Here is a 21,617-nt window from a genome sequence, read left to right on the forward strand (position 1 = left end):
TTTGACACATGTGCACTAAAGTTGGAGTTGAATCTCATTACACAGTTTGTGTGTGTGTGGGTGTGCATGAGTGGGGCTGCCCATAGCTAAATGGGGGTTCTATGCAGAATTTTATTTGGAGCACATTCCTCTCCATAACAAAAAATATGTTCACTTTTTTTGTGCAAAATATATGTTTTTACATAATTAAAACATATATTTGCAACACTAATTGACACAACTCCGACCTTGACTCAAGCCCACTAATTGGGAGTGATTTTAACATCTAGGGAAATTTGCTATTGTAACTTAGCAGCAAGGGGCTAGGAATATGTTTGCGGTAAAATGTTATATGAAACGCCATGTCATTCATTAATTGCAATTTTACATGTGCTTCACGCAAAACTGCGTATAAGGCCTTGTGTGTGGGCGTGCGTTTATGAGAGACTCCTGCCAACCTGTACAACTCCCATGCACGAGTCGAGGAAGATAGTTCCTTTGGGTTCCTTGGAGGTATTCTCATCTTTGTAGAAGTTCAGGTTGTAAGATCCATCCCCTAGCTGAGCCAGGTGGAAGTACCTCCTTTTGAAGGACTAGAGAATGACAATTAGAAAAATGTGTCATATGACTGCAACAAAATATATTTGTAAAACAGTGGTAATTGTTCAAAAACTGCAATGGAAGCTGTAAAAATGTAATGTAAAATGTAAAAAGAAAGAATTGGTGGTCAAATATGTACTTTTGGGTTTACATTTCACTAAGTTTGTTCAGAATCAGCTACTTTTGAGAAAGCTGAAGTGACTTTCCTCTCATTCATTGTGGTAGCGTCACAGTGCATTTAACAGTGTTGAAGCTGAGCGCCCATCTTCCCCAAGATACACCCCTGACGATATACCACAGAATGTTGGGAGAAATCTTTCTGGCAAAGTATCAGGATAAAAAAAAAGAATACAACAATGGGCTTGATTGTTTTTGAAATACGCAATCAAGATTGAACACTAAATAATGTTTGAATTCTTACCAGTTGGTCAGTAGATATAATGGTCACCAGAGGTGTGGACTCGAGTCACATGACTTGGACTCGAGTCAGACTCGAGTCATGAATTTGATGACTTTAGACTCGACTTGACAAAATGTAAAAAGACTTTCAACTCGACTTAGACTTTAACATCAATGACTTGTGACTTCACTTGGACTTGAGCCTTTTGAATTGACATGACTTGACATGACTTGCTACTTTCCCCAAAACCCAAAGATGAAAAAGTTATTCGGGAGCGCTCCGTATTTTTCATTGTGTACTTGTCTATCAGCGTTGCGTGTTGTACTGAGCTCAGTACAACAGCCAATCAAATTAGATCTACTTTGTTTTCATCACACAGCATTCATCCAATCAAATTGCAGGACAACCAACGAAGAAGACATGTCCAAACCACACGCCAGTGAACAAAAAATGATACCTAAAATAATTTTGTTTGGGTATAAAAATTACGAGGTGGTCAACACAAAACGGTTTGCAGTATGCAACACATGCGGTTCGAAAATTACTGATGGAGAGGCAACAACTTCCAACTTCGTCCGGCATTTGAAGTTGCACAAAGAACGGTAAGTTTTGAATGTAAGATAACGTTTATTGGCTAAGTAACGTGACTTTTATTTGCTGTGTAGTTAAATCAGTGAGGCTGTAAACTCACTGCTAACGTTATAACGTTATTGCAAACACGGGAATCTGTTGCAGTTCACTACCTCATTCATACTTTTTGTTCAGTGATTTTTTTTAAGCAGGGTTACGTTAGTCAATACATCACACGTAACGTTAGACGGCGGTCAGCAGCACCGCATATTTTAGCCACCTAAAAAAAGACAAAAATAGTAAAATAAAGGTAAAATAAATACTATGCCCCCATCGTGCACAAATGACTGACAGACTCTTGGCTAATTTGGTCTTTTGCAAATGCAATGCAGCATAGGGCCCTGACATATAAAAAGTACAACTTTTTTGTTATGTTCACGTATATGTCATGTTTTTTCAATGTTAACACTTTTGTACAAATAAGTACATTTGCACTTTATTTTTTAATGTGTTTGTTCTGTAAAGGAATGAGTTAATGTTTAAAATGACTGGTTAATAGTGCTATTATAAAGTGCAATGTCAGCACAATTTTCTTTCCTGCAATTTAAAATGCACTTGTTTTAATAAATAAATACAGCGTTTGAAAAGCATACACAATCTGTGTTAATATATTAGTCTGTGGTTAAAAGGACTTGAAAGGACTCGAAACTCAAAATGCAGGACTTAGGACTTGACTTGAGACTTTCCAGTCTTGACTTTGGACTTGACTCGGGGCTTGCCTGTCTTGACTCGGGACTTGACTCGGACTTGAGGGCAAAGACTTGAGACTTACTTGTGACTTGCAAAACAATGACTTGGTCCCACCTCTGATGGTCACTACTAGATGCTATGCTTTTTTATCAACTCAACAAACATTTACATTGCATGTCAAAATCTAATTGATGAGCTTGTTACCTCATCGAAGAAATTCTTAAATCCATTGCACCACAGAAGTTAGCTCTATGGTACTATTCCCAAAGTCGGAAGCTTAAACATATCTCACAAAAATTAGAGGGGAAATTGCCTTCTACCCATCTGTTAGAAAACCATTCAGTCTGTAAAGAAAGTGTTTAAATCTACAGAAATAACTTGATAAAGTTACGACTACCTTGTTGCTTAAGGCATTTTTCTTTTTAATTTTAATTCTGAACACAAATAGTATTTATTATCCAAAAGTTTGTTTTTCTTAACAAAAGGCATTTTAGAAATACTAAAATTGCGGTGATTTGGGAGGACAAAGCACACATTAAATTCATTTAAAATAGTTGTAATGGCTGGGCTGCTTTAATAAACAAATGTTGTGAGTTACCTACTCAGTGGCCTAGTGGTTAGAGTGTCCGCCCTGAGATCGGTAGGTTGTGAGTTCAAACCCCGGCCGAGTCATACCAAAGACTATAAAAATGGGACCCATTGCCTCCATGCTTGGCACTCAGCATCAAGAGTTGGAATTGGGGGTTAAATCACCAAAAATGATTCCCAGGTGCGGCACCGCTGCTGCCCACTGCTCCCCTCACCTCCCAGGGGGTGAACAAGGGGATGGGTCAAATGCAGAGGACAAATTTCACCACACCTAGTGTGTGTGTGTGACAATCATTGGTACTTTAACTTTAACCTTTTTTTACAAGCTTGGTCGGGAAATGCAATGTGCTTGTATGATGAGGAACTACTGTATTACCTAAGATACAATAGTAACTTTATTTCACGAGAACTCTGATCTGGACCTTACTGTATCTGCCGAGAAAAATTCCAGTCTTTGGACAAATGTAGTTGTTAACGCCTAATGCAGGGGTCGCCAACCTGTCGATCGCGATCGACAAGTTAATCTTCGGGACCCTATCGCGAAGATATTCGAAAAAATTGTTTTAATTAATATTACATCAGTGACACCCCCACCCGCAAACAGGCACACATTTTAACCCTTGAACACGCCTGGACGCCTCACCTCTGTCTCTTTCGAAAACACACACCCCGAGCGCGGCTGCACACTAGACTCGCTCGTCTTGCAAACGCGCATAGCATGACATGCGCAAATCCCATAGGGGTGATGAAAGGATGGTCAGCGCCTGAGAGCTGCGGCCTATCATCATGACCCCGCACTCCCTCCCCTCTGTTGCTAGATATCTCAAGATGTATGTTGTAATATGTATATGTGCTTTGCTATGGAGGTTTTTTTCCCACTCTAGACTGGGCCCTCCCTTAGGAGCCCATTAGAGATTGTATTTTTTTACTCATCCTTCCCCAGCGTTTTACCTTTTTTCCCATCTTTTACGGGGCGCCTTGTGGTGACCCATCAGCGTTCCTGTTCTGTAACCCTGTACACTGTTTGTTTGTCTAATCTTGAACGGGTTTGTGCTGAAAACAAAGTTTTGTTGTACTTGTGCAATGACAATAAAGACCTATCTATCTATATCTATCTATCTATGCACAAAAATCATCGACTGTTGCAATGCATCGGACATTTTTTAGTATCCAACATCAAACAACTCTTCCTTCAACCGCTACTAGAGTCTGTGAACATCGCTCCAAAATACGGTTTTTGGGTTTATTTATAGTGCATACAAAAGTAAACATTGACATGTGAAAAGGCAATAATATATGTTAAAACAAGGTAGCAGCTTTAGAAGGACTTCCCTGTTTATACCCTATTTTTTCACACAGGACAAACCTGCCAGGCAAACTGTTATGATCCGCTGCCCGGATCATATTTTTTGTTTACGTTTTCAAGATACTTGTTTTTGGTTAGTTTTGGACTCCTTGAGTGCCTGTTTTGTACACCTGAGTTTGTTGCCATGGCTGCTTATTATTTTCACCTGGCGCGTTTGTTCCCGACACGCACCTGTTTGTCATCACTGACATTATTATTTAAGCCTGTCCTCCCTGTCATTCGTTCTTGCTTCGTAGTTTGCTTTTTGCAACAGTAGACGACTTTTGGTTCTTGCTCTGTACCTGTTAGCTTCCACGCTAGTCTTCCTTAGTTTTTACCTTCTGTGCTATGAGCACCCTTTTCTTTGTTTCTTCTGAGTTATTCCGTAAATAAATCATTTCTTTTACCTTCACGCTGTGTCCGAAGTCCGTTGCATCCTGGGAGAACGAAACCCCACATCACAATGCGCCCCGGTCGTCACAGTACGAAGCAAGCAAAGAGTTCTTTCGCATCGGGCATGACGGAGTTGGATGAAGAAGGTGCGTGGATGGTCCTCCGAGCGATGGAGGCAGAGACGCTCCGCTGCAATCCAGATGCCGAGATGATATGGGGACCTGGAGGTGTTCTGGTCCTGATCGACTCCATCTGGCCCGGGGAGGTCCGCTCTCAGCCCGCTCGCACGCGTCAGCGAAGGCGGAAGTCGCACAAAACGGCTTCAGCTCGCGACAGAGACGCGCCACCCCCGCAATTCTTCCCTCCGGAACACAGCCAAGCAGCCCAGGATTCCCCTCCGCCGATGTTTGGTAATCCCATCACTCACTTTGCCAAACAGTTCACTGATTGGGCTGTCAGTCAGCTGGAGACCCGCGCGGATGACGTCATCCCGTCCACTGGTGATGACGTCATAAACGAAGACATTTTTTTAAATTCAGTCAACTCTTTCTGTCAGCCGCCTCCAAATGACTTTAATTCTACAATTAAGCATTATCAGAACATTTTTTTTTAAATATAAGTCTAGTCAGTCCCAGTTACATTCTGGTTTTCAAGCCCCACCCCCTATGGCTCAAGCTCTGCCCACTCCTCTGTTTTCTCCCTCCTGGTCATCCCTACAGTCCACTATTGAAGAGCAGAATAGACAATTTGGACAATCAAAAGGGGAGGAGCCTACCCACCTCGTCACCTCCTCCCTCCCACCCCTAAAGACTGTTCCAGACTGCACAAGACGCGTCTGGGATCCGCTTCTTGAGGGGGGGGCTAGTACTGGGTGCTTTGCTAGTGGGCGGGCACAGCTGCGCCCAGCCAAGCCCAAACCTCCATGCCGGCCTCCGCCACCAGACCTTCGGCATGCTAAGCCGCAACCCCCGGCCAGGCCACCTCCGCCAAAGTCACGCCCAGCATCTGCTCCAAGGCTGGTTCTTGCACCAGCACCGAATCCAAGTCTGGTTTCCACACCAGCACCGACTCCAAGTCTGGTTTCCGCACCAGCACCTGTTTCCACGGCAACGACAACGACAGCCCGGATGCCTGCCACTCTGATGCCACCATCAACCCTGGTGGTCCTGCAAACACCATCCTCTCCACCTCCTGCTCCATCGCTGCAATGCACACGAGACCCCGCAGTGACCGACCAAGTAAAAAGGGCATTGCACCAACAGGCCAAACAACTTGGACAACAGGAGGAACAGTTTGGCGTTCTTGGGGCTTGCGTCAACGCCATGGCGGAACGCCACGACGCCCGTCTTGACGCTTTGGAGAGACAGCTGGGAAGTATACTCACCGCTCTGCAGGTGATGATTCCCCCTACGGCCAACCCAGCAGTCCAGCTGAGACATTCACCACCCGCAGATACTCCGTTGCCTGCTCCGCCTCTGGCTCCGCCCACGCCGACAGACGAGCCGCCTGCTCCGCCTGCTCCGCCTCTGGCTCCGCCCACGCCGACAGCGACGACGCTTCCTGTTTCCACGGCGACGACGCTTCCTGTTTCCACGGCGACGACGCTTCCTGTTTCCACGGCGACGACGCTTCCTGTTTCCACGGCGACGACGCTTCCTGCTTCCACGGCGACGACGACGCTTCCTGCTTCCACGGCGACGACGACGCTTCCTGCTTCCACGGCGACGACGACGCTTCCTGCTTCCACGGCGACGACGACGCTTCCTGTTTCCACGGCGACGACGACGCTTCCTGTTTCCACGGCGACGACGACGCTTCCTGTTTCCACGGCGACGACGACGCTTCCTGCTTCCACGGCGACGACGACTCCTCCTGCTTCCACGGCGACGACGACTCCTCCTACTTCCACGGCGACGTCTGCTCTCTCCTCGTCTCCGTTGGACCTTTCCAGGGCGCCGCCACCTTCCTCGCCCTCATCGTCGTCTCAGCGACCTCGGGTTGTCTGGCTGCGCAAGCGGCGCTCTCGGAGGTTAGAGTATGGACGCCAGTGGCGCAAACAGCAGCGACACCCGAGACGTAGTCGCAGAACTCTCCGGCTGCTGAACTTCTGGCGCCACTCACGCCCACCTTCTCGGCAGCCACGAATGTGGCCTTTCCGTGGTCGCCCGCCTCGCCTCCGGCAGCGGCGTTCCATTCGCCGCCGCCACCTGACTCGTCCCCGGTGGATTCGGGGACACGTGACCTGGCGACCCTCCGCCAAATCCTCCCTCCACCCTCCCTTGACTCTTGAACTTTGTTATAGTTGGGGGGGTTTTAGTTTTTCCAGGGGACATCTGGAATCTGTCCCTTAAGGGGGGGGTACTGTTATGATCCGCTGCCCGGATCATATTTTTTGTTTACGTTTTCAAGATACTTGTTTTTGGTTAGTTTTGGACTCCTTGAGTGCCTGTTTTGTACACCTGAGTTTGTTGCCATGGCTGCTTATTATTTTCACCTGCCGCGTTTGTTCCCGACACGCACCTGTTTGTCATCACTGACATTATTATTTAAGCCTGTCCTCCCTGTCATTCGTTCTTGCTTCGTAGTTTGCTTTTTGCAACAGTAGACGACTTTTGGTTCTTGCTCTGTACCTGTTAGCTTCCACGCTAGTCTTCCTTAGTTTTTACCTTATGTGCTATGAGCACCCTTTTCTTTGTTTCTTCTGAGTTATTCCGTAAATAAATCATCTCTTTTACCTTCACGCTGTGTCCGAAGTCCGTTGCATCCTGGGAGAACAAAACCCCGCATCACAATGCGCCCCGGTCGTCACACAAACAGCTGATTTTACTACTTCCGACGCTAACGTAAGCTGAACCGTGTCCCAAATGTGACGATAGAATGAACAAATACACTGTAGTATTAAGAATATAGTGGCCATAAACAGTTAGCTTGTACCACTAGGGTGCCCAAAGTGCGTTACAGGGGCCATCTGTGGTCCACGTTTGTCATTAGCTCGAGGCACATTACAAAAAACACCAGCGAAAATTGGGAAAACAGCAAAAAGCTCAATGACAAATAAACACAATGTTCAAATCATTCAATGTGTTTTCTTTATTTTCATGACTATTTACATTGTAGTTTGTCACTGAAGGCATCAAAACTATGAATGAACACATGTGGAGTTATGTACTTAACAAAAAAGGGTGAAATAACTGAAAACATGTTTTATATTCTAGTTTCTTCAAAATAGCCACCCTTTGCTCCGATTACTGCTTTGCACACTCTTGGCATTCTCTCGATGGGCTTCAAGAGGTAGTCACCTGAAATGGTTTTCACTTCACAGGTGTGCCTTATCAGGGTTGATTTGTGGAATTTCTTGCTTTATCAATGAGGTTGGGACCATCAGTTGTGTTGTGAATGAGAAGGTGTCCAAACTTTTGACCTGCATTTATGTGTGTGTGTGTGTATGTGGTTTTTGGTTTTTGGTTAAGACCATGGATCTTAGGCTCGAAAAGGTTAGTGACCACTGGCCTAATGTATAGGTCTTTCACTCCCTAATATTATCCCTTATCCAAACGGGGCGTATGCTGGATAACATTGTGATGGACTGGAGAATGTTGTTATGGAACTCACCCGCATAGTAACACTGATTGCACTGTTCATGTTGCCTTTAGACAGCCAGCCATGTTTAGACACTCCTCCCTTGTGAGAGCAGAGCGAAGCTGTGTCCTGCAGGAGGGAGAGCAGAGACAACTCATGACGGCATTTGCCATGATGTCCCAAAACACTAAGAAAACAACGGTATCCCACTCTGCACTGACATGACCGTGGGAGAAGAGTTCTGTTCAGTACAATCGGATAAATCTGTACCAAAACTGGAGAAAGATGATGCTAAAGTCATTAATAGTATAAAAATGTGGCAACATCTGCAAGTCTCTACTTGCATAATGAAGAGGAGAGTTTTAAAATGTCTTACCTCATCTTTTTCCAGCACTTCATCCACTTCAAACAAGTGAGCAACCAGCTTCTCAGGCCTTAATACTTTACTGAAAAAAAAGGCATTTTCAACCCTTAATATATATAATTTTATAATTATGATAACAAAACTCATTTTCTCAACATGAAAAAATAATTTGATGTTTGAAAAAACTTGTGGCAAATGTTTTCTCCAATAGTTGTATACAGTAGTAATGATTCACAAGTTTTTACTTTTTCCAAATGTTATGTTACAGACTTATTCCAGAATATAATGAATCAATTGCTCTGATTAACATTCTACACAAAACACCCCATAATGACAACATGAATAAAACGTTGTTTTGAAATCTTTTCAAATGTATTAAAAATATACAATAAAGAAGAAAGCACTTGTATGTTATCACAAGTATTCACACCTTATTGTTGTTATTCATTATCAATAGTGCTATTTGTATTGCTCCATTTGTAGTGTAATAATGCTCATTGTCATTTCTGTATTATTTATTTCACTAACTGCTTCTTTGCTATCACTTTTACCATCATATTTGTACATATCCTATTTGCTGATGTTGTTCTGTTGTTGTTGTTGTTGTTGTTATTGTCTCTCTGTCTAATCCCCCTCTTGTCCCCGCAATTTCTTGTCCTTTTTTTCTCTGTCTATCCCCTCCTGCTTCGGCCCGGATGCACCAAATAATAATATAAATCCAATTAATAAAATCAAATACAAATAAGGCATAAGGAAATAAGGAAGTATCCCACACTTCTCTTTTGTAAAGTAAATGTGTACAGCCGATATAGGCATCTATATCAACAATATGATTTGCCTGAGTAGCTGGACAGGACCAAAAAAAAAAAGTATTCACACCTTTTTTCATGAAGATCAAACTTTAGCTCAGGTGCCTTCTACAGCTTTATTGGAGCCCACCTGTGGTAAATTCAGTTGATTGGACTTGATTTAGAAAACCTGTCTGTATAAGATTGCCACAGTTGACAGTACATTTCCGAGCAAAAACCAAGCATGAAGTCTATGGAATTGTATGTTGTCCTTGAGACAGGAATGTGTCAAGGCACAAGCCTTGGGAATGGTACAGAAAAATCTCTGCTGCATTGCCCGTCCCAATGAGGAGTGTGGCCTCCGTCATTTGTATAAAGAAGCTGACGACAAACTACCAGCACCAGAGCTGGCTGGCCGTCTAAACTGAGCAATTGGGGTAGAAGGCCGTTAATCATGACAGGGATCTAGCATTCCTCTGTGCAGAAGAGAACCTTCCAGAAGGACAATCATCTCTGCAGCAATCCATCAATAAGGCCTGTTTGGTGGAATGGCCCGGCCTTAGTAAAATGCACATGGCACCACATCTGGAGTTTGCCCAAAGGCACCTGCAGGACTCATGTTGGTGGCAGCATGAAGCTCTGGGGAGGTTTTTCAACGGCAGGAACAAAGTGAGTGAGGATTTAGGAAAAGATGAGTGCAGCAATTTACAGAAACACATTTTGGAATAAAAGCTTCTTCAGAGCTCTCAAAGTAATCTTCAGGACAACTCTGTAAACATCCTTCATCAGTCCAGCCAGAGCCCAAACTTATATCTAAAGATTTCCAGAGAGATATAAAAGTTAAAGTTTAAGTACCAATGATTGTCACACACACACTAGGTGTGGCAAAATTATTCTCTGCATTTGACCAATCACCCTTGATCACCCCCTGGGAGGTAAAGGGAGCAGTGGAATCATTTTTGGTGATTTAACCCCCAACTCCAACCCTTGATGCTGAGTGCCAAGCAAGGAGGTAATGGGTCCCATTTTTATAGTCTTTGGTATGACTCGGCCAGGGTTTGAACTCACGACCTACCGATCTCAGGGCGGACACTCTAACCACTAGGTGGCCTAGTGCGTCGTCAGGGCCAGCAAGGCCTTCTCTGCTGGCCTAACAACCAGAAATCCATCCATCCATCCCATCCATCTTCTTCTGCTTACCCAAAGTCGGGTCGCGGAGGCAGCAGCCTAAGCAGGGAAGCCCAGACTTCCCTCTCCCCACTTCTTCCAGCTCTTCCCGGGGGATCCCGAGGCGTTCCCAGGCCAGCCGGGAGACATAGTCTTCCCAACCTGTCCTGGGTCTTCCCCGTGGCCTCCTACCGGTCGGACGTGCCCTAAACACCTCCCGAGGGAGGCGTTCGGGTGGCATCCTGACCAGATGCCCGAACCACCTCATCTGGCTCCTCTCGATGTGGAGGAGCAGCGGCTTTACTTTGAGTTCCCCCCGGATGACAGAGCTTCTCACCCTATCTCTAAGGGAGAGCCCCGCCACCCGGCGGAGGAAACTCATTTCGGCCGCTTGTACCCGTGATCTTGTCCTTTCGGTCATAACCCAAAGCTCATGACGTTGTTATGGGGGTGTATTAGTGCCCAAGGCATGGGTAACTTACACATATGTGAAGGCACCATTAATGCTGAAAGGTACATACAGGTTTTGGAGCAACATACACTATACTGCCAAAAGTATTTGGCCACCTGCCTTTACTCACATATGAACTTGAAGTGCCATCCCATGGAATTGTCCAAAATGTTTTGGTATCCTGAAACATTCAAAGTTCCTTTCACCGGAACAAAGGGGCCAAGCCCAACTCCTGAAAAACCAACCCCAACCCATAATTCCTCCTCCACCAAATTTCACACTCGGAACAATGCAGTCCGAAATCTAGAGTTCTCCTGGCAACCTCCAAACCCAGACTCGTCCATCAGATTGCCGATGAAAAAGCGTGACTCATCAATCCAGAGAAGGCGTCTCCACTGCTCTAGAGTCCAGTGGCGACGTGCTTTACACCACTGCATCCGACGCTTTGCTTTGGACTTGGTGATGTATGGCTTAGAGGCAGCTGCTTGGCTATGGAAACCCATTCCATGAAGCTCTCTGCGTACTGTACGTGGGCTAATTGGAAAGTCACATGAAGTTTGGAGCTCTGTAGCAACTGACTGTGCAGAAAGTCTTTGCACAATGTGCTTCAGCATCCGCTGACCCCTCTCTGTCAGTTTACATGGCCTACCACTTGCTGGATGACTTGCTGTTGTTCCCAAACTTCACTTTTCTTATCATAAAGTTGACTTTGGAATATTTAGGAGCAAGGAAATTTCACGACTGGTTTTGCTGCATAGGTGGCATCCTATGACAGTTCCACACTGGAAATCACTGTGAGCGGCCCATTTTTTCACAAATGTTTGTAGAAACAGTCTCCATGCCTAAGTGCTTGATTTTATACAAGTGATTAGGACATCTGATTTTAATCATTTAGATGGGTGGCCAAATACTTTTGGCAATATAGTGTATGTTGGGATCTGAGCCGAGGATGTTGTTGTGGCTTGTGCAGCCCTTTGAGACACTCGTGATTTAGAGCTATATAAGTAAACATTGATTGATTGATTGATGACTTTGCCATCCAAGCAACGTTATCATGGACACCCCTGCTTATTGCAGCAAGACAATGCCAAGCCACGTGTTACAACAGCGTGGCTTCATAGTAAAAGAGTGCGGGTACTAGACTGGCCTGCCTGTAGTCCAGACCTGTCTCCAATTGAAAATGTGTGGCGCAATATGAAGCCTTAAATACCACAACGGAAACGCCGGACTGTTGAACAACTTAAGCTGTACATCAAGCAACAATGGGAAAGAATTCCACTTCAAAAATTGGTCTCCTCAGTTCCCAAATGTTTACTGAGTGTTGTTAAAAGGAAAGGCCATGTAACACAGTGGTAAAAATGCCCCTGTGGCAACTTTTTTGCAATGTGTTGCTGGCATTAAATTCTAAGTTAATGATTGTTTGCAAAAAAATATCAAGTTTCTCAGTTCGAACATTAAATATCTTGTCTTTGTAGTGTAGTCAATTGAATATAAGTTGAAAAGGATTTGCAAATAATAGTAGTTTTTATTTACCATTTACACAACGTGCCAACTTCACTGGTTTTGGGGTGTGTACAAAAACCAGGACAAATTAATGGGGAAAAATTCTGTCTAGGTCCTACAAAAAGTCAGGCATAAAAAAAAACTAAGGTACCAATGCAGTATTGCAGCTCACAAATAAGATATTTCCATGTGTACTTTGAGGCTTCTGGATAAAACATTTACATTACAGGACATTTTTCTTCACATACCATTTTACAGAGCAATAGCATCCATCTTGGAACAAACAAAAGACTCACTTTGGCAGCTGGCAAAAGTCTCCAGAATATTCCTCATATTTGTAATTGACCACATGCCAGTCTGACTTATAGGATTTGATACACTGTGGGAAGATGGAAAAGGAAAAAGAAAGAATGCATATTTTATTCTGTATATTATCAACACACATGGAGCAAATCAAAAGGTCTGTAAAAGCTGGAATCATTCCAATCTGTATCAAACTAAAGCAGAATGTGCTCCAGCCACACCCAAAACCACCTGAGCAAAGTGTGCTGAAACATGTCGTGCATACCAATCAGCATCATCTGCTGTGCATTACAGTAAGAGTGGAAGGTTCATTGCAAGGCAAACATTTGTGAACATTCTGTCACCAAAGTCTCTTCTGCCGGTGTTTTCTTCTATTGGCTCTGCTTCATTCTATAAAACTGCAACCAATGGGATAAATGGTTAGCGTGTTAGTTTTACCTCTTGGGCAAACAGCGAATGAGCTTCATGTTCTGCATTTTCCGGCACAGTCGGGAACAAAGTCCGGGCTTGGCGCTTAAGAGTGCAGATCTGAAAAACAAACAAATTGTATTGTAAGATTCTTTATGGACAACAAAAATATGGCATTCAACACCTGGCATCCAGGGTAGTTTTTTGTGTTTACCTTTAACAAATCGTTTTAAAAAGTGTTTATCTTGGTTTTGTTGGTTTCATTTGTTTCCATTACAGCTTCACATGTGTGAGTGAACAGCTATTTTTGACATTTTGACATAATGTATTAACACAGTTGGCCTAAAAGCACTCAAAAACCTAAAATCCAAGTAGGGATTTTTTTTTCTGTAAAAATTGTGGGTAAAAAAAATATTGACTATGTAACAGGAACACTTGGCTTTTAAGGACCTACTGCTAAAAACCTAGTCAAAGATCATCTATATAACAGATGCGTGGGCTACATATGAAACTTCTGGAAACCATCCCAGACAAACATATGGTGAGCTTCATCATGGAGATGATGAGCAACCGCAGCTTCCGACTACACACCAGCAATGGCCAATGCAGCAGGGTGAGGAAACTTAAGAATGGCGTCCCACAGGGCTCAGTGCCAGCACCAATGTTGTTCAACATTTATATCCATGACCTGCTTGCAACTCAGTCAAAGAAGTATGGCTATGCAGATGTTCTGGCCATCCTACTTAGTAAGCCATCCTGGGAAGCAGCGGAACAGGGCCTCTCTGAGGACATGAACACCCTGTCCTCATACCTGAGGAAATGGCGTCTCAAGCTCAGCATGGATAAGACAACATCTTCAATGTTCCACCTCAACAACATGGAAGCAGCCCGTGAGATGAACATCATGGTGGATAATGCCCGGTTAGAGTCCCAGCCCGTTCCCACGTACCTCGGTGTGAAACTTGACAGAACACTGACATTCAAACAACACCTGCACTGTGCCAATGCAAAGACAAGTGCCCGTGCCGCCCTAATACGGCGGCCAGCCGGCACCACATGGGGAGCCACGACAAAGACACTGCACATGTCCACGCTGGCCCTGGTGTTCTCAGCCGCCGAGTACTGTGCCCCGGTTTGGTGCCGTAGCCCCCATGTAAAGAAGTTGGATGTCGCCCTCAACAGCGCCCTGCGGACCGTCTCCGGGTGCCTGCGAGGGACCCCAGTAAACCAACTGCCCATCCTCGCTGGCATCGCCCCGGCAAACATCAGACGAGAAACAGCCACACTGGCCCTCTCCCGAAAGGCACAGACCAGCGAATCCCACCTCCTCCATAAGATCGTCACAGAAACACTACGATGCGTGCGCCTAAAGTCAAGGCGCCCCTTCGCCATGCAAGCCCACGAGCTGCTCAGCACAACATCAGCTTATACTTCCAAGGCCACCTGGGTCAAGACGAGATGGAGAGAACAGTGGAAGTTAGCAGAACCATCTAGGCTGCACCACTACATCGACGACCCCACAGACGTCTCCGGCCAGGAACTGCCCCGGAAGGAGTGGACAACACTCAACCGCTTGAGGACCGGCGTCGGACGCTACGCAGCAGCGATTAAGAGGTGGGGACTTGCGGAAGGTGCCTCCTGCGAGTGTGGGCACCCAGTCCAGACAGTAGAGCATATAGTAACTAGTTGCCCCAAACACCGGCCACCGAATGGCGAACAAGGTCTGATTGACCTGGACGATGACACGTTGACCTGGCTCGCCTCAACAGAGCTGAATACCTAAAGACACACGACTACTCAGTGGCCTAGTGGTTAGAGTGTCCGTCCTGAGATCGGTAGGTTGGGAGTTCAAATCCCGGCCGAGTCATACCAAAGACTATAAAAATGGGACCCATTACCTCCCTGCTTGGCACTCAGCATCAAGGGTTGGAATTGGGGGTTAAATCACCAAAATGATTCCCGGGCGCAGCCACCGCTGCTGCCCACTGCTCCCCTCACCTCCCAGGGGGTGATCAAGGGTGATGGGTCAAATGCAGAGAATAATTTCGCCACACCTAGTGTGTGTGTGACAATCATTGGTACTAATAGCTCTACTGTAGGCAAAGCAATGGCCTATCAATACCATACAGTGGCAGTGTTTATTTACACTTCCCACTTTAAACCTCGGCAACCAAATGGCTAGTAATGCTTTGATTGGTTAATGTGGAGCCTTTTTAGGAAAGGCGGTGTCATGTTTAATTGCTTGCCTTTACCTTCGGTTTGCAAGCGGATCCCATTTCTTTCACCCTGTGCCAAAAGCACATCCAAATTCGCAACAAACATGATAACATATAACTGAAATCATGGCAGTTATTGACTATAAGTATGGTTTTACATGCCAGATTTACACTATTTAAAGTTTGACATGTGTACTTTTGACATGAAAAGTAAAGTAGTGCTTGGGTCTCATGTGAACTACTAACATTGGCTCAATCGTTTTTTTAATCTGTCCACCAGTTGCATTTGTTTTGTACCTCTAGTCATTATTTCAGTCAGACTGTAACTGTCTTAGCTGACTTCCTGAATGACCTAGTTGACTTAAAAGGATGAGTGTAGAGGGCGGCATGGCGTAGTGGGTAGAGCAACCGTGCCAGAAACCTGAGGGTTGTAGGTTCGCTCCCCGCCTCTTACCATCCAAAAATCGCTGCCGTTGTGTCCTTGGGCGGGACACTTCACCCTTTGCCCCCGGTGCCACTCAGACCGGTGAATTGAATGATGAATGATAGGTGGTGGTCGGAGGGGCCGTTGGCGCAAATTGCAGCCACGCTTCCGTCAGTCTACCCCAGGGCAGCTGTGGCTATGAAAGTAGCTTACCACCACCAGGTGTGAATGTTTAATGGGTTCTACATGTAAAGCGACTTTGGGTACTTAGAAAAGCACTATATAAATCCCAGTTATTATTATTATTATTATTAAGAGAAATCGTGTCGGCAGAGTATGAAGCCCAGCCTTATTCAAGTTTAACATCTCCAACTTTATCAGACAAGGGGGAAAGTGATCCAGTTGGGGTTTGGAGGGTGCCCTGGACTGGTTCTGCTTTCCTACTCCCATCTCACAAATTACAGTGGGAAAGTGAGCTATATTGACCTACATTTGTTATCACTCTCCATTGCCCCATGTAAGTAATGCACTGGTAAGCAGTTTTTACCCTCATTTGACAAGCAGACGATGAGTAAACTAATCTTAAAGGTCTAGAGTGGACGTTAAGGGGCTTAATTTAATTTTAGCAGTAAGCCATTTCCAGCTTAGGCCCTTCGAAATATGTTATTGCAAACACAGCAGCAATTTTAAAAGACAAAATTAATTTCCATAACTGCACTTTTATCCAAATACTCACTGAAATTGTGTGGGTACCTTCATAGCTCTCGTCTGTAAAATCACAGTGGTTGTGCCAAGGTGGTGCTTGAGGCAATTCAGGAACATTTCATCCAGAGCCTCAGAGAAAAGACTATCCTATCTTTCTACCTATCTCTTGCATTATTCCTTTCCTGCCTGAGTTTCTAAGAAATTTCTAAATTTAAATCTACGTTTTGGCATCACAACACAGTTTGTATATTCTCCCGTGCGTGCGTGGGTTTTCTCCAGAAATACTGTATGTATGTTATGTTAATTGAAGACTCTAAATTGTCAGTAGGTATTAGTGTGAATGGTTAGTTGTCTGCGATTGGCTCTACTGGCAGGCGACCAGTCCCCCAAACCCCTCGCCCAAAATCAGTTGGAATAGGCTCTAGCTTACCCGCAACCCTAATGAGGATAAACTGTATAATGGAGGTATGGGTATATTCTAAACCAGACCTGGGCAAATTAAGGCCCGTTAAGCTTTTCAATCTGGCTCACCGGACATTCCCAAATAATTTTTTTAGATCTTTAAAATCGAAACTATAGCTGCCATTATGATGTGCAGTGATGTTTTCAAATGACCGTAAGTCTTGAACTATACAAAGTATTTTAATGGTTGGAATCTGCGCTTTTGCATGATATACTAGTTACTATGGTAATCTAAGTCACAGCAGTTCAGACGAGGCACCAAGCAGTGTGGGTGGGGAGCGTTTCCACAGAGTGTTTCCAGAGCGGCCAGCCTGAAATGCGGGTGTCAGGGACAGACGCGAAAGGAGATTTTTACAACAAAGTTCTAAAGCTTAGTGATATATCAGATATATCAGATAATAGGTGGGGATTTTTTCACCCTATGTGTTCATATTTCGCTGTTTGTTGCATTTTTGTTGTGTTTCGCTTGATTGTAAAATATGTCGATTGAGAGGGTATGTGACGTTCATATGTTGTCAATATTCAGTGTTGTATCGTTCATAGTTAATATTGTAAATCACACATTCTTTATTTTCATGTACATTCTGGGTGTCTCATTCAGTAAAAAAATTGAAAATTCCATTCCGTTTTTTTAAAGTGGTCTGTCATATTGTTTTTAGCATTCAATCAGACATTATTGTGAGGTTTTGTATTAGTGTTCCTAAAAAATAGTTATACCGACCCTCAGACACATTTTTTTTCTCTAAAATTGGCCCCCCGAGTCAAATTAATTACATTATTAATGGCAATATTAGGATCAATAGTATCGCTAGACCTCATTCAAGACTGAAGAATTATAAACTAGTTTGATGAACTAATCATGATGTGATGGACTATACTTGCGATCCTTTGTGTTACGTTTAATGATTACGACTCACTCCCACTCTGTAGTAATCTAGTTAAATGTGCAGGGCTGAAAAATACACAGGTGGACTAATACCTAGTCGTATGTCGCTGCAACTAAAGAAAGGTGTCACTCTTGTTCTTGATGATCACAATCTACATTTAGAACACTTCCTTGTGTCAGGCTTGTCCCTGACAGTTTGACTGTGTTTTAGTTTTTTCTCTGCGTTTGTCTTAGTTTTCTGTCCAGCACTTTTATTTTGTCTTTATTGCCTACTTGTCTCCCTGAGTGCTGTGTCCCCTCAGCTGTGGCTGATTGGCACCTGGCCACACCTGGTGTCAATCAGCCAGCTGCTATTTAAACCTGCCTTCTCCTCCAGTCAGTGCTGGATCATTGTCATTTCTACTTGTCGTTGTCAGTGTAGCTGGATGCGGTAGCGGTAAGCTATATTCTGTAGCTGTTTGTAGTCTGCTGTCTTTTTGTTCCTCGTCTTCCAGTTCTTGTTTCCCTGGCATCCTGTTTCCTGTTCCTAGTTCCTGGTTTGTGTTTTTTCCTTTACTTTATGAACATTAAATCATGTTTTCCCGTATAACGCCTTCCGCCTTCTCTGCATCTTGGGGTTCAGCACCTACAAACTCTGACATAATGATCCAGCCTAGTACGAACCTCGCGGAGATTTCCTTGGCGGAGAGACTTAACAAAGCTTTATCGTTGATGGCCGAATCAAAAAAAAGCTTTGCCTCTTTTTGTGATCCCTCCCACCCATCCCTGTCCTGTGTTGGTTTCTCGTGGGACGTCTTGGATCCGTCCCTTGAGGGGGGGGCTATGAGTAGCTGTGCAGCTGGGGAGGCACAGCTACTCCTCACCCCAGTGGGTCTGCAACAGACGGCGCCATCCTCTCCGGTGTGCCGGCAGACGCCACCATGCAGTCCGGTGGGCCGGCAGACGCCACCATGCAGTCCGGTGGGCCGGCAGACGCCACCATGCAGTCCGGTGGGCCGGCAGACGCCACCATGCAGTCCGGTGGGCCGGCAGACGCCACCATGCAGTCCGGTGGGCCGGCAGACGCCACCATGCAGTCCGGTGGGCCGGCAGACGCCACCATGCACTCCGGTGGGTCTACAACCTACGGCACCACCATCCTGTCCGGTGGGCCAGCAGCAGACGGCGCCACCGTCCTCCTCTCCGGTGGGCCAGCAGCAGACGGCGCCACCGTCCTCCTCTCCGGTGGGCCAGCAGCAGACGGCGCCACCGTCCTCCTCTCCGGTGGGCCAGCAGCAGAGGGCGCCACCGTCCTCCTCTCCGGTGGGCCAGCAGCAGAGGGCGCCACCATCCTCCTCTCCGGTGGGCCAGCAGCAGAGGGCGCCACCATCCTCCTCTCCGGTGGGCCAGCAGCAGAGGGCGCCACCATCCTCCTCTCCGGTGGGCCAGCAGCAGAGGGCGCCACCATCCTCCTCTCCGGTGGGCCAGCAGCAGAGGGCGCCACCATCCTCCTCTCCGGTGGGCCAGCAGCAGAGGGCGCCACCATCCTCCTCTCCGGTGGGCCAGCAGCAGAGGGCGCCACCATCCTCTTCTCCGGTGGGCCAGCAGCAGAGGGCGCCACCATCCTCTTCTCCGGTGGGCCAGCAGCAGAGGGCGCCACCATCCTCTTCTCCGGTGGGCCAGCAGCAGAGGGCGCCACCATCCTCTTCTCCGGTGGGCCAGCAGCAGAGGGCGCCACCATCCTCTTCTCCGGTGGGCCAGCAGCAGAGGGCGCCACCATCCTCTTCTCCGGTGGGCCAGCAGCAGAGGGCGCCACCATCCTCTTCTCCGGTGGGCCAGCAGCAGAGGGCGCCACCATCCTCCTCTCCGGTGGGCCAACAGACGCCGCCACCATGCACTCCGGTGGGCCAGCAGAGGGCGCCACCACCATCCTCCCCGGGGGGCCAGCAGATGGCGCCACCACTATCCTCCCCGGTGGGCCAGCAGAGGGCGCCACCACCACCTTCTCCGGTGGGCCAGCAGAGGGCGCCACCACCACCTTCTCCGGTGGGCCAGCAGAGGGCGCCACCACCACCTTCTCCGGTGGGCCAGCAGAGGGCGCCACCACCACCTTCTCCGGTGGGCCAGCAGAGGGCGCCACCACCACCTTCTCCGGTGGGCCAGCAGAGGGCGCCACCACCATCCTCCCCGGTGGGCCAGCAGAGGGCGCCACCACCACCTTCTCCGGTGGGCCAGCAGAGGGCGCCACCACCACCTTCTCCGGTGGGCCAGCAGAGGGCGCCACCACCACCTTCTCCGGTGGGCCAGCAGAGGGCGCCACCACCACCGTCTCCGGTGGGCCAGCAGAGGGCGGCACCACCATCGTCTCCGGGGGGTTCTCCCACACCGGCGGACGAGCCGCCTCGCCAATTGCGGCGGCGTTTAACTCGCCGTCGCCACCTAACTCTTCCCCGCTAGTTGCGGGGACACTTAGGCTGGTGGCCCACCTCCTTGTCCTCCCTCCACCCTCCCGTGACTTTGGACTTTTTTGGGGTGAGGGGGGGTTGTTCTAGAATGTCTGGTATCCGTTATAGGAAGGGGGGCTACTGTCAGGCTTGTCCCTGACAGTTTGACTGTGTTTTAGTTTTTTCTCTGCGTTTGTCTTAGTTTTCTGTCCAGCACTTTTATTTTGTCTTTATTTCCTACTTGTCTCCCTGAGTGCTGTGTCACCTCAGCTGTGGCTGATTGGCACCTGGCCACAACTGGTGTCAATCAGCCAGCTGCTATTTAAACCTGCCTTCTCCTCCAGTCAGTGCTGGATCATTGTCATTTCTACTTGTCGTTGTCAGTGTAGCTGGATGCGGTAGCGGTAAGCTATATTCTGTAGCTGTTTGTAGTCTGCTGTCTTTTTGTTCCTCGTCTTCCAGTTCTTGTTTCCCTGGCATCCTGTTTCCTGTTCCTAGTTCCTGGTTTGTGTTTTTTCCTTTACTTTATGAACATTAAATCATGTTTTCCCGTATAACGCCTTCCGCCTTCTCTGCATCTTGCGGTTCGTGTCCTACAAACTCTGACACCTTGTGGTCTATATCAGTGATTCTCAAACTGTGGTACCACTAGTGGTACGTGCGATCCATCTAGGGGTATGCCAATTATTCACCTAATTAGATATTCAAACAGAGTGTTACTGTTCAAACTGTGTGCAATGTTACAGTGACCAAATATATTAAATATAATTGTTGAATAAAACCTCTGCCTTGTTTTTAATAAATATTTAGGCCTACTACGCTACTGTATTTTGATGTTGGTCATTATGGTGGTACCTGGAAAGCCAAGTGTTTTCTGAGATGGTACTTATTTTTAAAAAGTTTGAGAACCGCTGGTCTAGATAATATGTATTAGATTTGCTTTGGAGGGGCAAGAGTCAAATAAATGTCTTGCTCCCTCAAAGTAGAAAAAGTACATTTTAAAGTACCCACGAAATGTTTATATTATAAGTTGACAAAACCACTGAAAAAAGGACAACACTCGTATAGTGACATCTTCCTTCTTTTCTGTCCTTTACCTGTATCAGCGTCCACGAGTCTGCGCGCACAAAGACACACACACCCCTCCCTTCAGCCCTCACTAAACCAGTGTCGACGAATTAAAAACGAGATGAAAAGTTGTCAGAAACAAAATCCAATTAGTTTAGTCTTGTAAACGGGTGGGACAAGTTTGGAATATATCCAATCACAGTTCTTTAATAGCGTATAATACAAAGGTGATGATTTAATGTGTT

At 46.3% G+C, this 21,617-nt stretch overlaps 1 protein-coding gene across 1 annotated transcript in view; it reads right to left on the bottom strand.

The window, feature by feature from the left end:
• The window catches only part of LOC133617711 (dedicator of cytokinesis protein 9-like), a 168,167-nt gene that overhangs the window by 120,111 nt on the left and 26,439 nt on the right, over window positions 1–21,617 (bottom strand). The window contains exons 3-7 of the mRNA XM_061977877.1: window positions 13,219–13,308; window positions 12,774–12,856; window positions 8,581–8,650; window positions 8,238–8,333; window positions 438–572 (exon numbers count right to left, since the gene is read on the bottom strand). Of these exons, the coding sequence (XP_061833861.1) occupies window positions 438–572; window positions 8,238–8,333; window positions 8,581–8,650; window positions 12,774–12,856; window positions 13,219–13,308 (474 nt within the window). The remainder of the gene's footprint in view (window positions 1–437; window positions 573–8,237; window positions 8,334–8,580; window positions 8,651–12,773; window positions 12,857–13,218; window positions 13,309–21,617) is intronic.

This window comes from Nerophis lumbriciformis, linkage group LG01, assembly GCF_033978685.3.
Source record: "Nerophis lumbriciformis linkage group LG01, RoL_Nlum_v2.1, whole genome shotgun sequence".
Lineage (NCBI taxonomy): Eukaryota > Metazoa > Chordata > Actinopteri > Syngnathiformes > Syngnathidae > Nerophis > Nerophis lumbriciformis.